This window comes from Xiphophorus maculatus, chromosome 5, assembly GCF_002775205.1.
Source record: "Xiphophorus maculatus strain JP 163 A chromosome 5, X_maculatus-5.0-male, whole genome shotgun sequence".
Taxonomy (NCBI): Eukaryota; Metazoa; Chordata; class Actinopteri; order Cyprinodontiformes; family Poeciliidae; genus Xiphophorus; species Xiphophorus maculatus.
The window spans coordinates 16,773,807-16,798,982 of NC_036447.1; the positions used below are offsets into that span (position 1 = coordinate 16,773,807).

General features: G+C 37.6%; 1 protein-coding gene across 8 annotated transcripts; it reads right to left on the reverse strand.

Annotated features, from left to right (window-relative positions):
• Positions 1-5,433: 5,433 nt before the first annotated feature.
• LOC102232294 (platelet endothelial cell adhesion molecule-like) lies at positions 5,434-24,038 on the reverse strand. 8 transcript variants are annotated; one of them, XM_014470249.2, is made up of 14 exons: positions 23,842-24,038; positions 23,722-23,739; positions 20,485-20,781; positions 19,546-19,821; positions 19,198-19,470; positions 18,759-19,031; positions 17,721-17,999; positions 17,156-17,431; positions 15,609-15,713; positions 9,047-9,100; positions 8,073-8,162; positions 7,578-7,634; positions 6,765-6,787; positions 5,434-5,715 (listed from the first exon to the last, which is right to left on the reverse strand). In XM_014470249.2, the coding sequence occupies exons 1-14, from the start codon at positions 23,882-23,884 to the stop codon at positions 5,611-5,613; spliced, it is 2,169 nt and encodes a 722-aa protein (XP_014325735.1). In that variant the 5' UTR covers positions 23,885-24,038; the 3' UTR covers positions 5,434-5,610. The 8 variants fall into 8 exon arrangements, 7 of the variants coding, with proteins under 7 accessions (XP_014325735.1, XP_023190081.1, XP_023190080.1 ...); XM_023334313.1 differs by having other exon boundaries at positions 20,485-20,575; positions 23,842-24,037; XM_023334312.1 differs by lacking the exons at positions 5,434-5,715; positions 6,765-6,787; positions 7,578-7,634 and adding an exon at positions 15,457-15,487 and having other exon boundaries at positions 8,077-8,162; positions 23,842-24,037.
• Positions 24,039-25,176: the final 1,138 nt, after the last annotated feature.

The window sequence follows — 25,176 nt, forward strand, 5'->3', positions numbered from 1 at the left end:
TAACCTTTTGATAACAGAACAAGCAACTTTATTGCGTCTTCAAAACAAGAATTAGGCACAGAAGTCAAAATTGCACATAAACTCCAACTCATACACGGCCATTAAAATTTGGATAAATGTGGTTTCACACGTTGCAAAGAAGCCACACAGTTTCTAGGTATAATTCTGGTATAATTCTAGTGGGACCCCTTTTCATTTAAACTGGCTGGATTCCAGGCATAGCCACTGTGTTTTAAATTTACTCCACATATTTTAAACAGGGTCATGGCTAGAAATTAAATGTTAGCTGGCTTTAATAATTTCAGAATTATTAAAGTCTCATTGGCTCATTGTCTTGTTGGAGCACTAAATTGTGTCCTATTTAGTGTCAACCTTAGCTTGATTACTCTGACAGATAGCTCAATTTTGGTCTTATCCCTCCATAAAGCTGACTGCTTGTACTAAAAGCACTACGTTTATCAGCAGCTTACTAAAATAGATTTATTAAAATATTATTGAGAGTGCATGTATATATTTGAGCAAGTTATTTGTTGTTTTTTTTTTAAGTATTCCATTCTGGAAAAAGCTGCATTGTAAAGAATGATCACAAGAAAGTCAGTGTAAATAACGTCATTGCCATCATCTGTAAGTATACTCTTGAATTTGTGTGGCACATATTTGTATCATAGTGAATTATGGCATATTGTTGCTTTACTGTCAATTTAAAACCTTGTGGGAGTAGGGTGATAATGACAGATGTTTGAAAATGTTGATGTAATAATCTTGTTGATGGTGAGCAGCAGCAGGACAGGGCAGCTGGGAACAATATATTCTACTTAGTCACAGAGTATTTTACATTTTCCCAGAATTCTAAGTGATTTCACAGTTCAGAGTCCTGACAAGTAATGGCAAATACTGTTACCTCTACCAAATCAATAGTTCTCTGCACCAGACAGCAGATAACAGCCTTGTTCCAATGAGTCATTGATGCAAGAGTCATTACAGCTGTTTGTGAGAATCAATAAACCTCTAATGTATTTTATGCTCTAGGATGGACTTGGGAGAGAATAAATCACAATTAAAATAAGCATTCTACTACTTACAGTGACCTGTGTTCAGTTTCAAACAGTAAATACCTATAAAATTTCAGATTTGATGTGAATGCTTTTGGCATTTTGCTGATTGTATTTTTTTACTTTTGAGCTTGACAAAAGTCTCCCAAAATAATTGCTTGTTGTTTTGGTTCTATCAGGTGTTGATGAATACTGGATCTTGCTGCAATAATTCTTCCACCTTTTTGTCCTAACTGCATTAAAAATTTTCCACAATCTCTGATTTGCTTGTTGGTTACACTATATAAAAAAACATGTAAATTTTGTTCAATCTTTTTTTAACAAAGTGCTTAAAAATGTTTTTCATGCTTATATTGACAGTCTGCAGATCTTTGTCCAACTCTGCTTTCAAATATACATTTTTATATGCAAGGCTGCTTTGGTTTTTCTTTATTACTCACCTTGAATATTAGAATAATTAAAAAAAAAGAAAAGCTAAATGAAAGCTTAATCTCCTGGAAAGTCATTACTGTGTGATCTGGAAATATAACAATTACTCAACATATAACTCATCAATCTCTTGAAGCTTATTGCAGCCTTAGGACAATCTTGTGCTGGAAAAATCCAAACAGTCCTTGAACGTTTTACCTACTTATATTGTAAAGGTCACCTATACTTGGTACACATGACATGTCTGCAAGTAAAGATAGTAATCCCATTAAATGAGAGAACCTACAGAAGAATGCTAGGATGCTCCATTTCTTGAACAATATATCTGTATAATATATTTTTTTGTTTCAGCTGGATTATGAGCATTTTTAACATGTGACATTTGATTCAGTGCTTTTATATCATCTTTGCTACAAGGCTACATACCAAGGACTTTCCGTCTCTTCTAAGATGAATTGAACTTGTGCCACATTGTCAAAACATTGGGGTTTGTGAACCAACTGGACAAACCAGGTTTGACACATTTTTAAAAGTGTTCACATAATTAGAAAACACAAGTTAATCTAGGGCCTGTCTGCAGCTTCTGCTGCTCTGGAGGAGCTGCTAACATGCACAGCTCCGTCAGGATAATCTGTAGATCGAATGTATATTGCGGATGTGCAAATCTGGGCTGTACAGAGGAATGGAAGAAACTCCAAGAATTCTCATTTAAAGTTTAGTATAGTTTCTCTGGACTGGAGAAACTAGACAGCAGCTGGTGGCAGCATCATGCCCTGGAGATGCTTTTCCTTCACAGGGACAGAGAAACTGAACAGAGTTGATGCTTATGCATAAATACTGAAGAACATGTTGTGAATTGTACACAATAACTACACTCAGGATATACAGTTCCAGCTTTCACCAGTATGTGTATACATTATTAATTAGCTTTATTTGCATACAAGTGTAGGAAAAGGAATGAAACTGTTAGTGTCCATGCAACAGGAGGTTTATTTATAAGCAGAATGGCCGCAAGACGGAACGACAGGATATTTGATGAGAAAATGCTGGATGAATCATCCCTGACCTTCTATGTTTGTCCATTCAGATTCTACCTTTTGTGATTAAAGCCTTCTGGGGCTTTAATATAGGTGATGGCAGAGAAAGCTGGGAAAAAAGATGTTCACTTTAAAGCAAGCAAAGGGAGAATAATTGAGTTTAAGTTTGGTTGCCATGCCATTGCTGTTATCATAAACCCCAGGGGTCAGTGAAGCCCTTCTGCAGATGTGACGCAGGTTTTTAATAAATTACACAGATACCAACGGCAACGGCGTGTTCAAATTGATGAAGATGTTATGTTTATTTCAGGATGAGCTGTTTATTATATATTGAAAACAGTATGAGTCACTTCCACTGCATGGCAGAAACAATACATTTTAATAGCAGAACACAGAAGATTACTAGCCATCGATGTTTGTGTTTGAGTCAACAGCCACATTCATATTACTAAGTTCATTTCATCCAGAGTCGTGGTTGAACTGCACATTTATAGCACATATCTATGGGCCTCTGCTTCGGTTTGTAAAAGCAGCAGTGATGCAATGACAGTGTCTTCCTCTATTTATTTCACACCCTCAACAAAATGTGTTAAGTAATTGCTTCAGCCGTTTACCCTGCCTCATTCTTCTCTACCAAACAGTATTGCTTCAAGTGATAAAAGCCTTCACTAGCTCATTAATGGACGGATATCACACTGATGTTTCTACTGATATGCTTCCACTCAGTTGGTTTGCAACAAGGTCCTGGGTTTGAATCCCTGCATGGTGTTTGCATGTTTTCCATGTGAAAGTGTGGGTTGTGGAGACTCCAGTTTCCTCTTATACTGGTTAGGATAATTAATGATTCAAATTGTACGTGTGTGTGTATATGTGTGCATGATTATTTGTCCTGTGTCTCTGTTTTGCCCTGTGGTGGACCGGCGACCTGTCCAGAGTGAACTCAACCTTTTCCAAGGATAAGTGGGTGTAGACAATGGACGGATGGAAGACAGAAAAAGAAAACTGTTTCATCAGACTCGGGGATTTTATTGCTGGAATACGTCTGTGAAACATATCCCATCTAAATTAATTTTTGTCTATTTACATGGTGCCAACCTACAATCAATGTTATTGCAGATGTATAAAGGAAAAAAGTGGTGCAGAAAACAGTAATGATAATTCACCTACCAAACATCTGATAAAGTGATGAGGTGTACTTCTGGTTCTGAATTTCGGTTACTCATTCCTCTTTTAAACCTGCCAGACAGCCTCCAACCCCTGAGGGGCCTATTTCCCGTTTTGGCTGCTTCGCAAAACAATGCGTTGTCTTTGTGACAAGCAGCCAGAGCTCTTAGTGGGATCATTAGAGATGGTTTAAAGAAAACAGCTGTTTAAAAAACTAAACTTTCTAACACGTCACACATAAGATAATAACTACAGCTTAAATGAAATGCAAAGCGCACTCACACTGTGTGGGTTACAACAAACTGTCAGTTTGTTTAAAAAAAACCCCAAAAAACAACCAAAGTGCAACACGATCAAGCAAATGCTAAGTAACACTAAGTAAATTCTATAATAGCAAAAAATCTCCATTATAGTGCACTTAGTCTATAACTGAGGAGAATAGAGGAATGTAAAACACTTTATTTTTTCTTGAAGTACATATATATGAAAACCCAACTACATGATATTAAAAATGGTTATCACATTAAAGTTAGTGATATCTTCTCACTTTTCAACTTATAAAATGAAAACATGGATGTCATACTCAGAAGTTTTCACACCTTTTATGTAATGTGTTGTTCTGCCACAGGATGGACTCAGACCAAAACACGAACCGTGAAAGCAGAGAGAGAAATGCTGGCCGAGATTTAGTACAATGGCGCCCTCTACCGGTGAACAACTAGAAACACTGGTTTGTCGAAGTAAATATTTTTCAAAAGCCTTTCAACAAATCTTAGATTATTAACGAATTCGAAGCACTCAGTGGATATCGTTACTTCTCCCTCTGCTCCCTTTCCTGCTTTTTAAAGTGCTCAGTAAAGGCCATTAGTACCACACAAAAATATTTACGAAGACTCCATACAATGCTAAGAAAAAAGTTCTCCCCTTTACAGGTTTTTGTATTTTATTATTTGTTGTCATTCTTCCATTTTACAGATTATCAAACAGGTTTTACCAAATGGAAACCAAACATGAAACATAAAAGATTATCCAAAAGTCTTGGGAATTGTCAAGTTATTTTTTTTAGCAAATAAGATTGACCTTTATGTTGTTTTTTGGTCAGTAGTGTTTTAATGCAGTCTCTTTGTTATTGTTGACTCATGAAGGAAGTGAAGCCTGCAGTATTTTAGATGCTCGACATTCTCTGACCACCTGGATGAATCACCGATGTGCTCTGAGTAATATCAGTGGGCTAGCTACTCCCAGGAAGTTGCACAAATGTTTCATGTTTTCTCCATTTGTGGACAATGGCAGTGTGGTTTGGAAAAACATTAGAAATGACGTTGAAACCCAGAGGGGTTCAATGTTCTCATCTCTTCTTGAAGTTGTTTAGATAGAAGAATTATGTGTTTCCTTTCAGATCTTTTGGCCAACTTTATGCATGTGGTGGGTGTAGCTAGTGAATCTCATCAAAACAATGTGCTTAATCACAATTAATCACTACTTGAAATGACAGGCCAGCTGTATTTTCAAAGGCCAAGTTGGTCTTGACATCTTTGTTTTTTTATTTTTGTAAATGAAACAATAATATTAAAACACATATTTGTATTTTTATATCTTTGTCTGATATTAAAATGTACAGTACTTGATAACCTGAAGCATGTAAGTATGTAAAGACCAGCAGAAGGATCTTTTCCATGGTCATTTATTTTTAAAGCTTTTTATCAGATCACTGTCTCTTGTTGTTAAATCACACATGAAGACATAATGTGTTGGTTTAAAAGGCTTTTATTAAAGTGAAAAATATTTACAGCAATTCAGCAGTCAGCAGTAATATGACTGAAAATAAGTGGTGAAGTATTTTAAAGAAACAGTAAAGCGTGGACACGAAGTGTAAGGGAGAAAAAAAATATTACAGTCCAGGAAGTGAGTGAAGACAGCACTCGTCTTTAATCCACAGGCATCGGCAGATCTGAGTAGCTGATATCTTTAGGACTGTGCTGCGTGATCCCAGGTTGTTGGTCTCCATTCAGATCAACATACTTTACTGAACCCTGCAGGCACGTAACGTAAAGTCAGCAAACTCAAATTTAAAACAAGATCATAACAAAAATAAGCTATAAACAGGGATTAAATCTGTTACTTTTTACTGGTGAATAAAACACAAGCATACAATCTTAAACAATCAGACCAAACAACATCTTTAAAGAAGAATACAGATACATTGTTTATTATTTCCAGTTCCTCCATTTTGCTGCCTTCAGTGCCATGTAGGGGCAGGCAGGAGGGTCACCAGCAGCAGTGATTAATGCACACAGTGAGGCTGTATGTTGGTTGGGATGGGCTTGGCACTAATTTGACTGGAGCAGAAATGCTGATCTGAACAACTGATAGGAAAGGAAGCCTCGGCCCCAAATGCCTTTGTTCATCTCTGGAAACTTTGACAACAGTTTCCCTTTATGGCTGCAGAGAGTCAAAGCAACCAGGAGGGGGCTGAATACAAAAACTGAAAAGGAAGGTTTTAGGAAGGATATGCAGTTCATGTTATTCAGCAAACAACTGAGAAATCCATCCGTCAAGGGTTTGGCATAATAGTCCTTGAAGGCGCAAAATATTTAAAAGTGTCCTAAAATGATCTATCTTAATCTTGAATTTCTAAGTAAAATCTTGATTAATGTAGCTAAAAATGTAATCTAAACTAACTGTTGGAATAAATGTTGAGCTACACATTTCATTTAGTTAATTATTTAGCTAAATATTTTACTTAAGTATATTATTAGTTTATTGTTTAATTTAGCTAAATGTGGAAAAATTGATTTTGAAAAATCAACTTCTTTATACGTTACGGTGGGTGTTTGCTGTATTTTCCGTTACATGTTTCCCTTCTGGAAACCTGAGAAACAATATCCTTTTAAATGACTAAATATAAATATTTTTATACATTTTAGGATGGATCGAGACTTGTTTGCATTTTTCTGTACAGAACAAAACAAAATTGGCGAAAAACTTTTAGCATGTAATTCTGCCTTTTAGGGCAAAACTTGTAGATGTCATCCAATGACTCAGATGTTACGTTGTTAAGGAAGAACACCCAGTTACTCACGTAGTCATGATGGTCAGCAGCACCTGCAGGAAAAAGCATCACCCGTTAAACATGTAAAGTCCTGCTCACTCACTGCCTGACCTCAGCGCAGCTCATTAGTCATTTTTAGCAGTGATTCATTAGAAACCCCTCTGCAGGGGCCTCTGTCCCAAAAACCCAGCCTAATATCTCTAATCTGACTCTGTATTTACATTATGTCTGATACACACTTGCATAAAACACTCACGGTTCCTTTGTACAGGAAACATTAGGTCTCTGATGGACTACATGATAGACATGTCCAGCTTCTGTCTGCTTGTATAATAACAGGAAGTTCCTGACTGCAGTAACAGGATGAAACTGCTCCTGTGTGCTGCAGTGCAAATTCACCTCGCTGACTCCACGTCTTGTTTAGTAAAATCTAAAGAGGCTCAAGTGGTGAAGCCATAAATATTGTTATTGTATATTCCTTTCCCATTTTAGAGCCAGAAATCAAGCTTTAAGGGGATGCAATAACAAGGTTCATATGGCTGCAAAGAGTTACAGCGCTTATCAGAAGTTTACAGGTTTGATTATCAAATGACATTTGGGGGTCTAATTATGCATTTGAACAGTTTTTTCTCAGATTGGAAAGACAAGACAAGGAACAACTACAGTGAATTAAAAAAAAAAAGAAGTTTCAATTTATTATAGATTTTCTGTAAACCTTGCCAGATAAAAACTATCCAAATAAAAAAAGAAAACACAGAGGCGGATGAAGCAAAAGTCACTCAAAATTCAAACCAGAATAATTGAAGACAGTCAATAGAAGGATGTTAGTGGAGGTGAACTCACCATGTGGAGAGTTTTGGAGCTCGCTGTAAACGGTGTCTGTGCCTTTTCTAAGGGGGTCTGTTCATGGAAGAGACAAAAACAGGCAGTCTAAGCATCAAAGGAAAAATATGAGTAGATACTGTCTGAAATATCATAAACAACGTCCTAAAAATAGGAGGGAGTTGCCAGTGTAACGACCATCTTCACCCCGATGGGATCCAGAGCACAAGACCATGACAATGAAGGAACGAACTTCAAAACCTTGTTTGCAATTAGCTCAACCCTTCCTGTTTACAACTACTGCCACAGTGCTGGAAATCCCATCAGCTATCCATGTCAGCACTGAGGTGTATTAATTAAGTGCAATTAGGCCCCTCCCAGGAAGTCTTGCCATGTCTTATCAGCATCTAAGGAATGTGGGACAGTTCTACAGATTTGTCCAGGAAATGGAGAAGCTCTGAGTAACAAACTACTCTACTCTTCATACAGAGTAGAGTTGAGGTTTTTGTGTATTACTTTTAGTAGGATCTGATGAGCGCGGATGCACCACTTCTGTGTACTCCACTTCTGGCTCGTTGGACAACGTGCTGCTATCATCGTCAATTTCTGCATGAGAAAAATTCACATCAACGCAATAACACAACATTTCAAAATCTCTTCATTCCCTAGCAACCCACATTCACACAAGTACAGTAGATAGACCACTATCTATTTGTCAATCTGAGCAATTGAAATTTCTGCCACTTGAACACCCCAAAGACAATGACTCTAAAAGGCCACAGAAACCTTTTCTGTGGAGGCATTTCCAAAATTTCAAAAACAAATCTCAGCCAGTACCAGGATAAAAGGCCTTATCAGCCACATAAGATCACAAGAGACGTTAACGAAACAAATAAAGCAGTTTCTCCAGGGATGAACTACTTCCTGAAGACAATTAGGCAGAAAAAAATGACTCAAGAGAAAACCAGTTCAAAATATGGTCTTTAAGTAAAGTAAAAACAAGAAAGGCAACAATTGAAACTATCCCAGATATGAAAACAAGTATCTATTTGTCAATCTGAGAGTTTATATCAGTTTTCACTCAAAATGTGTAAAATGTTTTTGCCTTGACTTCTCAATTTATTCAACTGTAAATGTAGCTGATGCAGTTAGTAACTAATGTCCTTATTGAAGGATGCTTTCTGTTATTCTCATACCTACACTAGACAAGAAAGAAATACAGAACAGATGGAATTAAAAACACAAGTATAGGCATCAAACAACCACTAATGTTTAATAATTGTCTCTAAATAACAATTGCTAATCACGTCTACAATTCTCTTTCAAATGAAAATAGATCTAGGGTTAGGGTTAGGGTAACCCTAGGGTTTTTTTGACTAATGACTAAATTTAAAATTCCTTAGTTCTTTTAAGAAATGATTTGAAAGAAGTGTATAGGCAACAGAAAAAAAAACCCATGATGGTAATGGTGCTATGGAGTTTTGTCTCACCTGCTTCAGGTTTCCTGCTGCTCCATACGCTCTCTGGAGTTCTGTCCACTCTCACTGTTAAACACAGACCAAACAGATTAAGTTCAGACAAAACTATAATTTACAATTTAAATTGCAAGGGGAAAAATTATATCAGAAGCAATTTCTGGAAACTTTCCCAGCATGCAAAAAAAAAAGAAAAGAAAATCCATTAAACAAATTGTTCAATCTTTCAAACACAAATAATGAAAGCAGATGGTCTCAGTTCGGCGCGGTACACATCAGCACCGCAAAGTTCCCTTGGCTCCTCAGGTGCCTACTCAGCCTGAGCTGCACTCTGCACTCCCCATGGAGATTCTTTGGAGCTTCCATCCATTCCATCCTTCATTTATAGAGATTGTGAGGAGATGAGAGGCTGTTAGCTGCCAAGCTAGGATAACTTAACCCGGATATTCTTGATATTAACTTGTAATGCAGAGTTGGACCTTGTGGGTAAAATGAGACCTAGTACAAATTAATTGTGAGTTGAAAAGACAAACTCTTGAGGGTTCTTTTCTTTCTACATGGTGCTAATGCAAGATGATGGGGTCAGCATGAGGTGACAAATTTTGGGATGTCATCTTTTTTTTTTTTTTACCCCTCCAGGGGCTCTTTTGTGGGCTCTAGTGTCCCTTATATGACAGTGGGCTGACAGGAAACAGGGAAGGAGAGGGGGGAAGACATGCGGCAAATGTCATCGGGTCCGGGAGTCGAACCCGCGACGGCCGCGTCGAGGACTGAAGGCCTCCAAATATGGGTCGCGCCAACCCCTACGCCACCACGACACACCATGTCATCTTTTTTTAATCTAGATGTTTCAGCATGAGGTTTAATCAAGTCAGATTAATCACTGCTTAATATTTTGTCATGTTGGATTCAATGCAGCCCTCCAGGGTTGGATTCCCAACCCTGAGAACTCTGTTGCAAGTCTTCCCCCCTCCGCCCATTTTCTGTCTGGTGACTGTCAACAACTAATCGTTCCAGGAAAACCGTTTATCCTTCATCATCTGTAGTCATGCTAACGAGCCTGAGCATTCAAGGAAGCCTCTGCCATCAGGAAGAAGCTGCAGTGTAGCAAAATGCAAGGGGAGAGGGAAGGTGTTAGGTGAGCAGCGCATACATGATGGACAGCACTAAGACCCTCCTCCTGGGTCTGATTGGTTGTTTCCAGTTAGCACTAGGAGAAGGCAGATATTTTCTTTTTCTCAGATAATCTGATAATCTTTCAGCAATTATGTAAAAAAATATATTTGTATAAAACTTACATACTGCAGGTTCAAGTTCTAATATGAGCATCGACTAGAGCCCAAAGCAAAATCTATAAACTGAGATAAATTCAACTGGACAATATGATTTGACAAATGGTTCACAAATGTACTCCTGAAATAATTTTCACAAATCCCCATAAACACACTAACATTTTTTCCATGCTATGAGATATGTCTTTTAAATGTATTCTTAATCTGGCATTTATTATGTTCTTTACTAAAAGCAAGGAAAAATGTTCTGTGGCATTCCATGTCACTATGACCTCTAAGTTACTGTAAAAAAAAAGAAGCAGGTTTCACATCCTTAATTTGTGAACAGAGAAATCCTCAGCTGAGTTGTTCACAATAGTCGGTTAATTTAAGAGCGACTGTGCCGCAGATTCTGGCAAAAACAACTTCCCCAGTTGGTAATGTAATCTCACACGCGGCTCAATCGAGGCTTATGTGAATAATTTCCTGTCCCTGCTGAGTGCATTCAAACTCGCCTGGCCTGGAACAAAACAAGCCCAACCCGCCAAAATACCACCAGTGTGATCTGCACAGCAGAGTTTTTCATGCCAGCATAGGAAGCAAATCAGAGACTCCATTGTTCCACCATTTCAAGGAAGTCTCTGCAGAGCATTTAGCTTTCAGGAAACAAACTGACTTCATGGTATGCAGTTGTTCTTGCCTCAGGACTTCGACATAACCAAGCCTGCAAGGTCAAATGTGAGATATGTCACAGTTCAGTCAGAGGTTTATATAAACACATCATTGGCATGAATGTCAAAATTGCAGGCTTCCAATGATGCATTTGAACAAGTGTTTGTTCAGGGTCGCCTAACAGATTTAATTATTTTATGACAGAACAACAATTAGGTGCATACTTTTGAATTCACGGTGGAAACACCCTCAATCAAAATATTAATGCTGCTCATGTTTTTTAATTAAGCTGAGGCTGAGAGCATTTTACAAGCTAAATGTGAGCCTGTTTTATATATCCCAACAGCACTTTGATATATGCTTGGGATAATTGTCCTGTTTGATCATCCAAAATGGTCCTGCTTTCATCCATCAAGCTGACGATGTGAGGTAAAGTTGAAGCGATCAACTTTTCTCTTCGTTATTCTACCCAGTTTGTTAATTCACCTGTACCACTGCCAGAAAAACAAACCCAAATCATGACACAACTACTGCCACGCTTGACATCAGGCACAGAGTTGTTTGGTTTGAAAACTTTACTTTGACTGCCCCAAACAAAATTCTTCTCATTGTAACCAAACAGCATAATTTTTCTTGTCCAATTAAAAAAAAAAAAATTTTTCTGGAAGCGCTCTGGCTTGTCCATGTGATTAGCTACAAAGGTGTAGAAGTCAAGTCTGCTCTCTTGATAGCACTCTGTAGGCCAGGTTGAAATTTAGACTCACTCGGGTTGTCCAACTGGTCAATGAGCCAAATCACCTAATCAAAAATATTCTTGGAAGACTTACATGAAATCTACTGAATGGCAATCCTGAAGAAATTACATAATCTCTGTTAAAATGTGATCATATCCACCCTGAAAACCAACAAATTCTATAAACCTGCCAACGTCAAGAATAGTGGTCAAGATAATTAAACCAGGAACTGGAAGGTTAACAAAAAGAAATCATGTGGAGCTCCATAAGGGACATCTAAATGAATGTTGTTTGGTTTTTATGTAACACATATCCCAGCCTGTGTCTGTAATGTACAGAAAAAACTTCCAATTTTATATTTTATGATTACTCCACCCTGTATGACTCATTTGCATCAACAGTAGCCCCAGAACCTAAATGACAATTATGTCCATGATTAGTGTATGTAAACTTCTGACTGCAAGTGTTTAATAACATATTTCAATAATTCAGGTGTCGTTCAAAAGCAGGAGAAATGAATGAATGGTTGAGACACACCTCTAAATAAAATAAACACCTTTATTCTACAGAACTGCTCTCCATCATCAGTCCAGTAATCAACCAAAATTATATACACACATTTCCTGTAATAATATATACAGATCAGTGAAATCAGGTTTACTTCATGTAGATTAGTTGAATAGATGAAATAAAAAATGGGCATGCAGTCACACAGAAAAACGACACAAAGGCCAAAAAATGATTGTTAAGACAATGACTGAAAGAGGAGAGGAGAGGGAGCAGTGGGCCCTAGTTTATTTCTTTTTCTTAAAAAAACAAACAAAAAAACCCAAAACAGGGCCCGCCATTTTGTAGGGAAAAAATATTGTCCACTTCCTCCAAAATGTCATAAATATCAGGAAAGTGTTTCTGTTTCCTGTATTTGTCTCTTAAGTCTTTCAGAGTTTGATTTTCTTTAAAGATAGAGCATTCTGCCTCTACACTGTTGCTGGGATACTGTAGCTGCTCCTGTTGCTGATGTCTGCAGGAAGCGATGCAACACTACCTCGCGTCCCATTGGTCACTCTCCCCTCCTTGTCATCACAGAACGACGCTGCGTCTGGAACAAGAGGATAATGGCTACTCTAAGCAGTTTGCAGAAAATGAGAGAAAAGTACCTTCCCTTGTGGATACACTGAAAACAAACTGTGTCTCATCGCTCCTGCTGCTGTGACTCATGCTCAAGCATACATGACATGCAAAGGAAGAAAAAACAAAACAAAAACGAGGACAAGGCAATTTATCACACATTTAAGGACAGAATTTATTAGACACCCCAGCTTTTTAAAACATCTGATTTTTTATTTTGGATGTTTACATTATACTGAAAAAACACATGGGCCAAAAATATTATCCCCCTGTTCCAGTTAGCTATCTGTATTTATTTGTTATTGGATAAAAAACCAGAAGTAATTTGTTGTAGTTTTCAACGATCTGACAAGTTCCCTGAGGAATTAGACCTCATTCTCCTCTCTGATCTGGAACAGAGCCTTGGCTTCAGTTCACTCCACAGATGTTCTACGCTGGCTGCAGATCAGTCAGAAGTGTTTGGTGAATGCAGCTCTTCACCAGGAGCGATGTATGTTTTACTGCTGACTACTTCAGGGTTTTTTGTTCTTTTCAAAATCTTCATATATGGTTCAATCTTCTGACTTCCTTCAAGCAAGAAGAGATTTCAAAGTGCAGCTGTGCTAAAGCTTCGCCACAGCATGATACTCCCTCTAACATGTTTCACCTTGGGGAGAGTATTCTGTAGGTTAAAGGTCACTCCTTCCTTTCTACAAATATAAGCTACAGTATGTCTTTAAGGTCAAAGAGATTTAATCCAGTCTAGTTTTTGACTTGGCAACTTTTCTGTGGTCAAGAACTCTTTTAGTAGCTTTGTTTGTCCTTCTGCATTTGCTCAATGCCGCGGCTCGTTCAGCAGCCAGTATGTTCATCTCTGAATCTGAATCCAATTTAAATAGATTTTTTTTTTGTTTTTGATATGATGCATTCCTAAATGAGAGCTGAAATCCTTAATGAAGGGTTAAAGGTAAGAGGATAAAACTTGGTTCAAACCACTAGTGTGCATTAAAGCTGCCTTAATAAAAAGGTCAGTTTTTAGAAGGCTAATAATGTTGATCCCTGCATTTTCTTTAAAATGACTTGGTTGCTGTATGCAAATACAAATAAATAATAACGCTATCCAAAGAAAACTGATCCTTGCTCTGTTGAAAGCAGCTAGGAACATTTTGTGAAACATTAAATCACATAGGGGGTTAGTAATAATTTTGTCCTCAATGATAAACATGCTGAGCATGCACAAAACACAAGAAATCTGCCACTCAAAGGAAGCACAGGCAACAACAAGGTCACCCTGATCTGACCTTTGCATGCAGACCAGAACATGGATTATTGCTGTGAGTCAAGATGTTACAACACAGTCTGATGAGTGTTTAGGGTGGGATAATGGCTGTTAGACAATAAATACTGACGGGGCTTGTAAATGACACACAGGAGGACGGTAAAAACCAAGCTACCTGTGGCTGCATTATAAACCTCTGTGTCGTGGGTTAGAGTCACTGTTAAAGAGTCATCTGATTTAGGGCTCGCAGGCTTTCTGAGAAATGGTGAAAATAAAGTCAGCTGCAGGCAAACGTGACGTCGAGAAAAACACTTCAGATAAATGGTAAAGAAACTAGACAAGGTGTTTTGCATGTTGTAGACATTGTAATTGCGTAATTGTGGTTTCCGCCCATATTTCTCTCTTATCCATAAGTCTTGGAACAAAAATGTATCAGTATAAATCTACCTTTACTCTAAATTGACTCCAGAAAAAGCTTCCAATAAGACAAACATAACTGTGACAAATAAGAAACAACTTGACAAGAAAGTACCTGAAACAGGAACTGACTCAAGAAAAAGCAATAAATCAGCATACCGTGTTCAAGATATGCAAACTGATTCAGTGAGGTAGTCAACCACAGAACTAGAACGTTGTTTTCTTTGGTTAATATTTATTCAGCAATGGTCTGATAGCTTTAATTCATTAATAATAAAATGAAAAAAAAACAATGTTTACTAATTAAAGCAAAAGTCTCATCATTCAGTAAATACATCCCAAAACCTATAAAACTCATTTGAGATTTTAAGATGGACATTTTGAACAAAGACCAGAAGCAGCTGCTTCTAAATATTTTATATATTATTATTATTATTATTATTATTATTATTACAACAGAATTAACAAGATGCAATTCTTGAAAATGTTGGTTCTACGCAAACCTAAGTGATTATTTATCGAATTATTTCACGGTTTCTGTTCTGTGGTTTATCATGAAACAATTCATCTTTCGGCCATTAACAAAAGTGGCTATATTTAAAAGGTAAATAAATAATAAATAATGTATAATACCCTGCATGACAACAATAGTAAATATAAGTGAAACAATTATTTATTTCACTAGGATTTTATTTATTGAATCTTAAATCCACGTGACCCTTTTGACTCCTTATAAATATGCACTACCGGAACAAGGAATATAATGTTGAAAGAAAAATTATGTTCCTGTCTACAAACATGCAAAACATACCAAATACTTCCTATAATCTGCTGCATCCAAACTCTGCCGCATCGTCTGAACCACCTGATAAGTCTGAACACCCTTCACCAGTTCCTAAAACATCCAGCACATTCAGGAGAAGCGAAAAGTCAAAGCCAACTCACACTGACAATTCAGCAGCTCTTTCTCTTTTTCCTACAATAAAAAACGATAAGTCAGAAGAGATGGGGCGGGGGAGGCAGCAGGAGGAGGGAGGCTGGTTTTTATTTAAAGATGTAAGAGGCCTGAGTTTCTGGAGGACTGTAGATGTCTCTACCTCTCCTGGATCTTGTGAACAGAATAAAGCCCACCATCACGAGTGAGGAAACCACCAGTATTATGGTCCCAGGAATCAGTAATTTCTTCCACATTGCCATGCCGACTGCAAAGAGAGACACAAAGTACAAAAAGAAACATGAGATAATAAATAAGGATATGCAGAGAAATAAAAAATTAAATAATTATTGTGTTTTTGCTAGTTTTAGAGAAAAAAATTACTACCGACAGGCTAGGAAGTTTGTGATCCTTTTATTAAATTTACATATATCTACATGTTTATCAGCGGATTTTGGTGGATAGAAACAAATAGATATATAAAGAGCAAATGACATGAGTTAAAGTCTCCAAAATTGCCAATTTAAGAAAACAAATGACAGAAATAGACAGATGTGTCAGTCAGGAGAGATCTAAATGTTACTTGAAGAGCAGTGCGGCAAAAATAAGAGTTTTAAGGAGAGGAAAAACAAAAAATATCAGAAAGAATAGGCTTGAAAAACTATTGCTAATTTTTATTTCAGCAAGCTCTGTAGAAAGAAAAATTTTTTTTTGTTTTATTTTAATTTTTTATTTCTACTCCGCTCCGCCCCCGGTGGTGTGATTCACCACCAGATCTTTCACAAAGCAACTGTGCGTCAGTTTGTGAGATTGAAGAGGAACGTAAATGTTTTATGGACTGGTAGATTTGCAAAATAGATTTTTTAAAATTTCATTCTGAAATAAAATCAAGAAATCACCGAAATGGGTCCTGACTTAATATGACAAAGGCCAAAAACATAAAGTAACACATCAGCCACTGACTTTTATCAGTCCGGAAATGAAAGCAATCTCTGGCTTTGGGAGTCAAGTGAACAACAGTGAGAACATTTATCCAAAAAGGGAGAAAACATGAAACACTCGCCAACCAAAATTACTCCAAGAAAGCATCAATTACTAGCTACTAAGACACATGAACGAGGCTTGTCACGATTACAAATTTTGCTGGACAATAATTTGTCCCAGAAGTTATTGCAATAAACAATAACATTGTCACTTTGAGACCATTTTCAGGTAAAGAAATCATTAAACAACAACACATTAAGAGATCAATAAACTTTAAATTCTAACCAACATTTAACACTGAAACTGGAAGACATTTTAAATATCCAAAATAAATAAACTAAACAACAAATAAAATGAATTATGAAGTCTCTGTAAACAAATTAATCCTTTAGAAATGGGCTAGTTGAAACCAATGCACCAAAATGAAAAGAGAGCAAGAAAAGAGAAAGAAGATGAATAATGGAAATGGAAATTTTGAGGTTTTTTTTAAATTTTACATGTGACTAATTAATTTACTGCTCATTATGACAGGCCTAACATAAACACTGGATGATGATTACATTTCTATAATAATAAAAAAAACATAGCACAATCTTTTGTGCTCATTAAAAGGTAGAACATACTACGAGATCAGACCAAATATCTAATTGAGCGCCTAGTTTTCTTTTATAGCATTTAGAGGATAGAGTGAAGAAAGCCAAGGTGGTTTACAGAAATCAGACTCACCTACTAAGTTGATTTTATTACTTTCAACAGAGTTGGCTCGGTTCTCAGCCTGGCAGTAGTAATTGTCGGTGTGTTCCTTATTCACAACGAATTCGTAGCTTGTGGTGTTAATATTTGTGGTTGTGGTCTTCAGTGGATTTAGATCATCACTGTCCCGGAGCCACCTTACTGTTACAGGTGGTGTGCCCAAGAAGGAACAAATGAGGATGACCGTATGTCCTTCGGAAATGTCATCGACGTCAGGAACGACCATCAGATATGCTTCAGTCATTGGCTCTAGAAAACAAATATATGTGTTGTGTTGTAATCAGGATGTCGATGTCATTTATTGGAAAAACACAACGTTGTCAAAAATGTTAAAAACACATTTTCTGCCATCAGGGGAAAAAAATCACAGATTACACCAGGAAACACAACCCAGTGATGTGGGGCAAAAACCTATTGATCTGATGAGAACTGAAGCACTTCTATCCTTGAGAATATTCCTCAAAGTAGGCTGGTTTCCATACAAAACAATATTAACCAAATAAATGTGTTATTCTTTAATTCAGATTTCGATATTTACCAATGACAGCTGTTTGGAGTTTATCACTTTGCTCAGGCGTCCTGTTCCCATTACTTGCTTTGCAAAGGTAGTGGTTTAGTCTTCCAGGTTCATTGATGACGATTGTAAAGTTAGCAGCTTTATTGAACTCATGAACAATGGCAATTTGGTTTTGTTTGTTAGCCTTCCACAGGGTGTATGTAATGGGTGGGGTGCCTGTGTCTGACAGACAGAAGATTTCAACTTTCCTCCCGAGGATTGCACTGCCAGAGACCCAGATCTTTGGAGTCGAGACAGGAACTGAAAAGGAGAGAGGTAGGAAAATAAAAAGGAGAGCAAAATGTATCAGCGGCAGAAAAACAATTCAAAACGTTTAATTTAGAAAACACAAATACAAGGAAGAAGCAAAATGTAACTGATGGCTCTCTTTATGCAGAACAGTACTTTAAAGAGCACTTTACAATAGTTGAAATTATTAGTAATTCTATTAGCAACATAATTATATCAACCTTTACTAATTTTTGTATTTCACATGATTTCTAAATATTGCACAGACCTATGAGGAAATATTAAACACCTCGCACTAACACCAAAGGTGCATCAAAAAGTAGCAGAAACAACAACCAATGTAGTTTTTAACCGAGGTTAATGAGTAAATCTATTCAGAAAAGTCAAGAAATGACATTAGCAAAGTTTTCAAACTCAATGTATTTGTAGAAGCTGCAAATAAACATGAATGGAGATGAAATATTGACATAGTAAAGGTTGATATAAATTTATGCAACCAGTTCATGTAAAGTGATTTATCACAGAAACAGTATATTTGAATCATATATTGCTAATATATTCTGTTTTAATTCTTAGGTTTTAATTAAGAATGACCCAGCACTCATCACATCACAAAATAATCGCAAGCTGAACCTAAAAATGAACAAACCCAAACACCACAGCTTCCACCACATGATTATTTATAAAGAATATAGATGAAGACCAAATATGGTATGTAACATCAACAAATAAATGTGAAGCTGCTGTTGTTTTCATCAGAGGTGTGCTCACCTTTAGGATGAATTGTCAGCACCTTGCTCTTCTTCTTGATGCCCTTTGCAGCAACTGTACATGTATAGTTGAAATCAATTGTCTTGGCTTTACCAATGAATACTCCATTCCCTTTATGAACCATATGGTAGTCAAAAGGTTCAAGACTGTAAATGAAGAATTCTCCTTCAAGTCTATCATAAGACAGTTTCTCACTTCTGCATGTTAGACTAATTTCATCTTCTTGGAAGACTTCGAGAGCAGATATCTTGAGAGTGGGCACGGAGAACAGCTCTGTGGATAGATTGAGAACAAACAATTTATCACACAGTCACTGAAACCAGTGTAATATGTGGAAGGGTCTCAGAGAAGTGAAATAATCTCAGTCAGAATATGATAAATGAGCAAGAAGTCAGAAAGGATTTCAAGCAGTAACATCATTCATTCTGTGTCTGCTCACCGCTCACTGAAATTGTCTTGTTGACGACTTTTACTACATCTCTCAGATACAGCCGGCATTTAATGGTAAGCATTGGGGTTCTTGCATGTGCAGTCCAGTTAACATGGATAGATGTTTTTCCACTCTTGAGTAGTTCGGTGTCCTGACTCAGCAAGAGCTCTCCAGCTTGGTAGTCCTTCGTAACATTACTAACCGAGCAAGTGATGTTGACAGTGTCCCCTTCGTAGACATTATCCTGAGGGGAAATCTTCAGGACTGGTTCGATGGAAAGTTCTGTGGAGGAAAACCCATGAATCATGAGGTGTGATGAGGCTTGGAAGAGTGGTCCAATGAACAGATCTAATGTACCTTCAACGGTAAGAGTGACTGTGTTGCTTGTTTGGGACTTGAATGAGTTTGGCATGACGAAGACCAAGTAGGAGCAGTGAATAATGTGGTTCCCAACGCCTTTAGGGACAAACGTGAGTTCGTTGGAGGTCACCCTGGCATTTTCGACTTCCTTGGAGTTATCATAGAAGCTGAACAAAAGGGAACCCGTCTCTCCTAGTGCTAAACATGTGGCTGTTACTGATTCCCCCTCAGTGATATTAGCTTTGTTGAAGCGGAGAATGGGTGTTGACATGCCTGGAAACCGGTGAACATAGAAGAACATGAGTGAGCAAACCAAAGACTGAAACAGAACCTTTCCTCCAAGTGTTAAATAACTTCAAATCAAACCACAGATAGCTTTTTCTTCAGTGCACAGTGCGGAAAATAAATATTGAACGTTTTTCTCAGTGACCATATTTATAAAGGGGCAACTGACATGAAATTTACATTATATCCGTAACATCCTGTGTAATCCAAACATACTAAGAATTCAAAATAAATTATATGCTGATTAAAAATAGTTGGAATGAAGTGGAATAACAAGTAATAAAGCATCTGTATATGAACAGATGATGAGAAATGCTGCAAAACACAATGAAAACCAAGAAAAGAGCAAATGTCTCTCAGCATTTGGGAAAATATCCTGCTCCTTATCAGAGCTAATTATTATCAACTGGTTTAGTCCTAATTCATGGGAAATGAAAAGCAATCTCATCATGAAAGTATTGCTCAAATCTTATTATTGTGAGCAATACTACTAATAATATAACAGTCATATTTCATGTCAATATGACTATTATAGTTTCAATTACTGAGAAAAACTGATTTCTCCCTTTTCACCAATTTATTGTCATAATGTTTTAGTTTCTCAAATACAGAGATCATCTGTTAAACATCCTCAGATGAAAACCGACTCACCTTCCACTGTGAGTGTTGCAGCTTCACTGGCCTTCTCCTCTCCCATGATGCTTATCTTGCACTTGTACTTGCCATTGTTGGAGACTCTGGCCTGAGGCAGATGGTAGAGCAAATCCTCAGAGGAGCTGGTTGTCTTGTTGTAGATTACACTGTCACCTTTGTATATGGTGTACACACGATTCAGTGCCTCCGTCCCGAAGGTGAGAACCTCGGCCTTGCATCTCAAAGCCACGTTGGTGTCTCTATACACAGCAGCACTGGGCTCGATGGACAGGTCCACTTTTGTTATTTTTAAAGCTGGGGTGTGACATAGGCAATAATGATAAGAATTTAATTGACAATAATAATAACTTTTAAGAAGTCTAATTAAAAGTGGGAAGCTCTCACTGATAACACTGATTTTGAGGAATTAAATGGTTTCCAGGAGGCATAGGGGTGTATCGCAGACATGGCGATGTTTAATGTTTTATGCCGATTTGTCTAAATTGCGTCCCGTTTCTGCCGAGGTTCCCAGGGGGTTAATCCAATGAATGAGCTGATCATTTCAGGGAAATGGTCAGAAACGGACAGGGGAACATTTGTATCACTGACGGGGAGTTGGAGAGGGTCAGCAACTCTTTTTGGGAGTCAACATCACGGCAAGACAGAAAACATTTCTGCTGAGAGGTTTATACACCCTCTTCATCAGCACAAATCACATTGATTTTGAGCTTTTATGGAAACAAAAGAGCTAAAGAACTGTGTTTTTTTTAGAGTGGAGTACGACATCAACAACTGAAACAACTCAACTAATCAATAAATTAGAATATGGGTTCCGATGAAGCTCGTTTGACAGACTTTTTGAAGATTATCGTTATGCAGGTTTTCCTTATATTTTTCATAAGACCCACATTTCTGATTTAATAATCTAATCTTAAATGTCAGCAAAACATCGTTGTAAGCAACGAATCATCATTCTTTACATAAATGAAAGTTTGAAAACAGTCTGTATGAATAACCTACATGATGTATTTAACTTGTGAGTTGAGTTACTGAAATACATTAACTATCATTAATATTCTAGTTTATTAACATGACTGTACATATGGAGCCACTAATAAACGGTTAAATCCCTCTAAGTCAGTTTCCAGGAAACCACATGACCTTTGTGGCCATAAATATGGATATCTGGATATTGGATCACTTTTTTGTGAGCATTTATTTGATCAATTCACAAACAGCTCAATCTTTGTCTCTTCTGACCATGAAACCTTTTTCTCTGAAGGCACTTGGCTTGTCCATTTGGGCCGCTGCAAATTTCAATCAGGTCTGATGGTGTCAGTTTTATTGCTATGGTTTGGTTCATGGCTAGCACTACCTCAGTCCATGACAATTTCAATGTTACTTCAGCGTTGACAGTGGCACTAAAGTGTTCCAGCAGTTTCCAGGTGACGCCTGGTTAGAGCGTCATTGATTCCGGAAATCCAATGTATTTTTAGGTGATGATGACATTTTGGGTGAAATGGAAAAAAGAGGCTGATCAAGCATACAGTAATAGCACCAAGCATACTTCAACATTGAATTTGGAATGAATAGAAAACAACAAGAAAAGGGAAAGAGGCTTAAAGCTGTGTTTGTACCGGAAAACCAACCACTTTAAATAAACTACATACTCTGCAGGAACAGAGAAAATTCACAATAATCAGAAAAAATGGTTCTGACTTTACATCTTTTCTCGAATGATTGCAGCTATCAAACTCCACGTGCAACATAAAGAGAAAATAAGCACCTAATCTTAACCCGTTTTCATTCTGATATCAGCAACAAGCCGATCCTGACTCATCTTCAAGGGAAGAAATAAAACATTCGGAAATGAGGATAGTTTGAAGCAGAAAGCCTCTGCATGCCGACATCAAACTATCAGACCACTCATAAGAGGTGAGTGGCTACTGCTGTGACTCAGAGAGGGGTGGTAAACAAACCTTGAGGAGGCAGGAAAAGCACTTTGTTTAACAAACGGGTCGCTCAGGGGACTTAGCACCATTTTGGAGCGCACTGATTCTGGCCCATGCCCAGCATCATTCAGCAGGAGCTGGCAGGGCTGATGATGGGAAACAAGGCACGTGCAGGACTCAGATTTTCTTCTGGGTTTCCCAAACAGAACCTGAATGACAGACCAGCTTAAACTATACAGCTGTGGAAAAAATCGAGAGGCCACTGCACTGAGCCCCATCGAAAACCTCCTGATTATTCCACCAAATATTGATTTCTGAACTCTTCCTGAGTTAAAACATTAGTATTGCTGTTTCTAAATGAGTATAAACTTGTGTTCTTGAAATTGCTTGAGGTCTGAAAGCACTGCATGTTTTTTTTTTCTTATTTTGACCATTCCTGGTTTTCTACAAATAAATAAAAAAATTTTGCTTGGAATTTCAGAGACATGTTGTCAGTAGTTCGTGGAATAAAGAACAATGTTCATGTTACTCAAACATAAACCTATGAAAAGTAAAATCAGAGAGACTGATCATTAAGTAGTCTCTTCATTCTTCCCAGAGCTGTGTATAAAATTATTAGATTTTTCTTCTGGTATTAAGACTTTTTTCTACCCTGGAGCCCTACTTTTTAAAATATTGTTCTATTTTATTATTTACTTTGCCCTAATTTATATATTACTTTTTAACTTCTTAGGTTTGTATGACTCTGCTGCAAAATAAGTGATTTAAACTTAACCATTTAGTAAGTCTAGACATTGATTTTCTTGTGGGAATTTAGTTTCTCTGCTTTTGAAAGTATATAATTTGCATTACAAGAAAACAAGTGAGGGAATCTGGCATATGAAATAAAATCTAAATATCAGAAGGAACCGATCCAGCCTTGAGCACACAGAGCCGAGTTAAAATAGAAACTTTCCTTCCATCCTGAACCTGCCGCCTTACAGATCTGTATCTGTGGCTGATATGAACAGATTCCCACCTCCCACTGCCGAGCAGCTCCAGAGGCGTGTGACAATCCTCACCAACCAGTTCCCAACTCAACTTTTCCACCACAGCAGACACCAGTGACTCTGATAACCGCCACGAGTGTTTCCACTGAACAAACAGGAGTATCTCTGTTCTTACACAACATTTTACTACCTCCAAGCTCAATACCAACACCAAAATATTTCTTTACTCAAGATAAAACAATCCCTCATGGACATATCAGTCTGTTTATACAACAACTTTAGTCCAAATATGATTTATTTCAGAATATGCTTACCTGCATTCAAAGTTGTCCCTGAATGGAAGAATTGGAGAAAAGAAAGAGATCACCAGGTTAGTGAAGATCAGGTCAACCATCTCCTGTTTGAGAGGGAGAGAAGTGGGTGAGAAGTCTTACAGCTGAACAGGAGCATGGAGGTGAACAGCGGCAGAAGGCCCATCCTGTCTGAGGAACGCCGATGGCTCCCGGTGGTCGTGGCTGTCCTTTAGGTGAAAGACACTGGAGCTGCCTGACGGGCGCCGCGCGTTAATGTGAGGATGGACCAGGATCTGGTGGGTGGGAGCAGAGGTGGTGCTTTACCTCACCCAGTGGCGGCGGTTATCAGCCCAAGCAGCCATCGACTTGGCTTAATTTGACAGGAAGCGAGTGTTGTTTCCTCAGGATGTTCGCGCCGCCCGACTCTTTGCTGTTGTGGAATGTGTTCCACATACAGTGTGTATGTGTGTGTGTGAGAAATGGTGATGAGAATAATGCTGGACTGCTTGGGCATGCAGTGCTCAGAACTTTCATCATGCATCCATGTGTCAGATTTCTTTTACCAACATTTACAGGTAGAACTGTGACCCAGACAGGGCCACCTGCTCCATTTTTATTCATCTAAGAAGATCCACCAGGTTAAAATGGTAAATGCCAGCTGTACTAACAAATCTGTTGCTAAAACGTGCAAGAAATCTCATTTAGTCCAAAAAGTGATAAGGATCTTCACTCAACCAGCAGCCCTACCACCAGAGGTGGGCAGGCTACCCAAAAACTGTACTCAAGTAAGAGTAGAAGTACTTCAGCATATTTTTAAGTTGAAGCATTTTCAAGTAAAAAGTAGTCAAGAAATTACTTCAGTACTTTGTAACATCTGATTAGATATAGTAAAATGATGTCCTCAGACAAAAAAAATACAAAGTTATGTGCAGATTCTGGTTCATGCATCCCAGAAAACAGGTAAAGTGCTTCCAGTGACAATATAGTGTTTACTGTATTTTCCTGGCCTCTAAATGGCACAAAAGACTCAATAAATACAAACACCAAGTGATACACTGATACACCAAGTATCCTTAAATTTTAATTGAGTAAAAGTAGCAATATTGCTCAAGTACATCTATGGTGTAGTATAACTGCTCAAAGATATTTCTTCCCCTCAAAATGTTAAGTAAATGTAACTGAGTAAATATAAAAAGCTATTTTCCATCTTTGTCTACTACTTTGATAAAATAACTCTCTAAACCAAACTCGCTTTGTCAAATGTTCCTTCCCTCTAAACCTTTATGGCAACAACCTTCACCAAGAGCTGTTTATGGAACTATTGAGCAATTTTGGCCAATTCCTCTTTGCAGAATAGTTTTAATTCACCTGTGTTTGAAGGCTTGTTAACAAAACAAGCCATTTTTCATACCACTGCATGTGAATCAAGGTCTAGGAGTCTGGAGGACGAGTGGAGAGGCACAGAATTCAGTTTAA

What these genes read in the sequence shown, in the direction of transcription:
- LOC102232294 (XM_014470249.2), bottom strand. Translation starts at nt 23,884, where the DNA reads ATGGGCCTTCTGCCGCTGTTCACCTCCATGCTCCTGTTCAGCT. An exon ending in GTTCACAAGATCCAGGAGAG is followed by an intron (nt 9,101 to 15,608) that starts GTAGAGACATCT and finishes TGTGTTTAACAG; the next exon opens with TGAGAGTGGACAGAACTCCA. An exon ending in CTGCTGACCATCATGACTAC is followed by an intron (nt 5,716 to 6,764) that starts GTGAGTAACTGG and finishes ACGTGCCTGCAG; the next exon opens with GGTTCAGTAAAGTATGTTGA.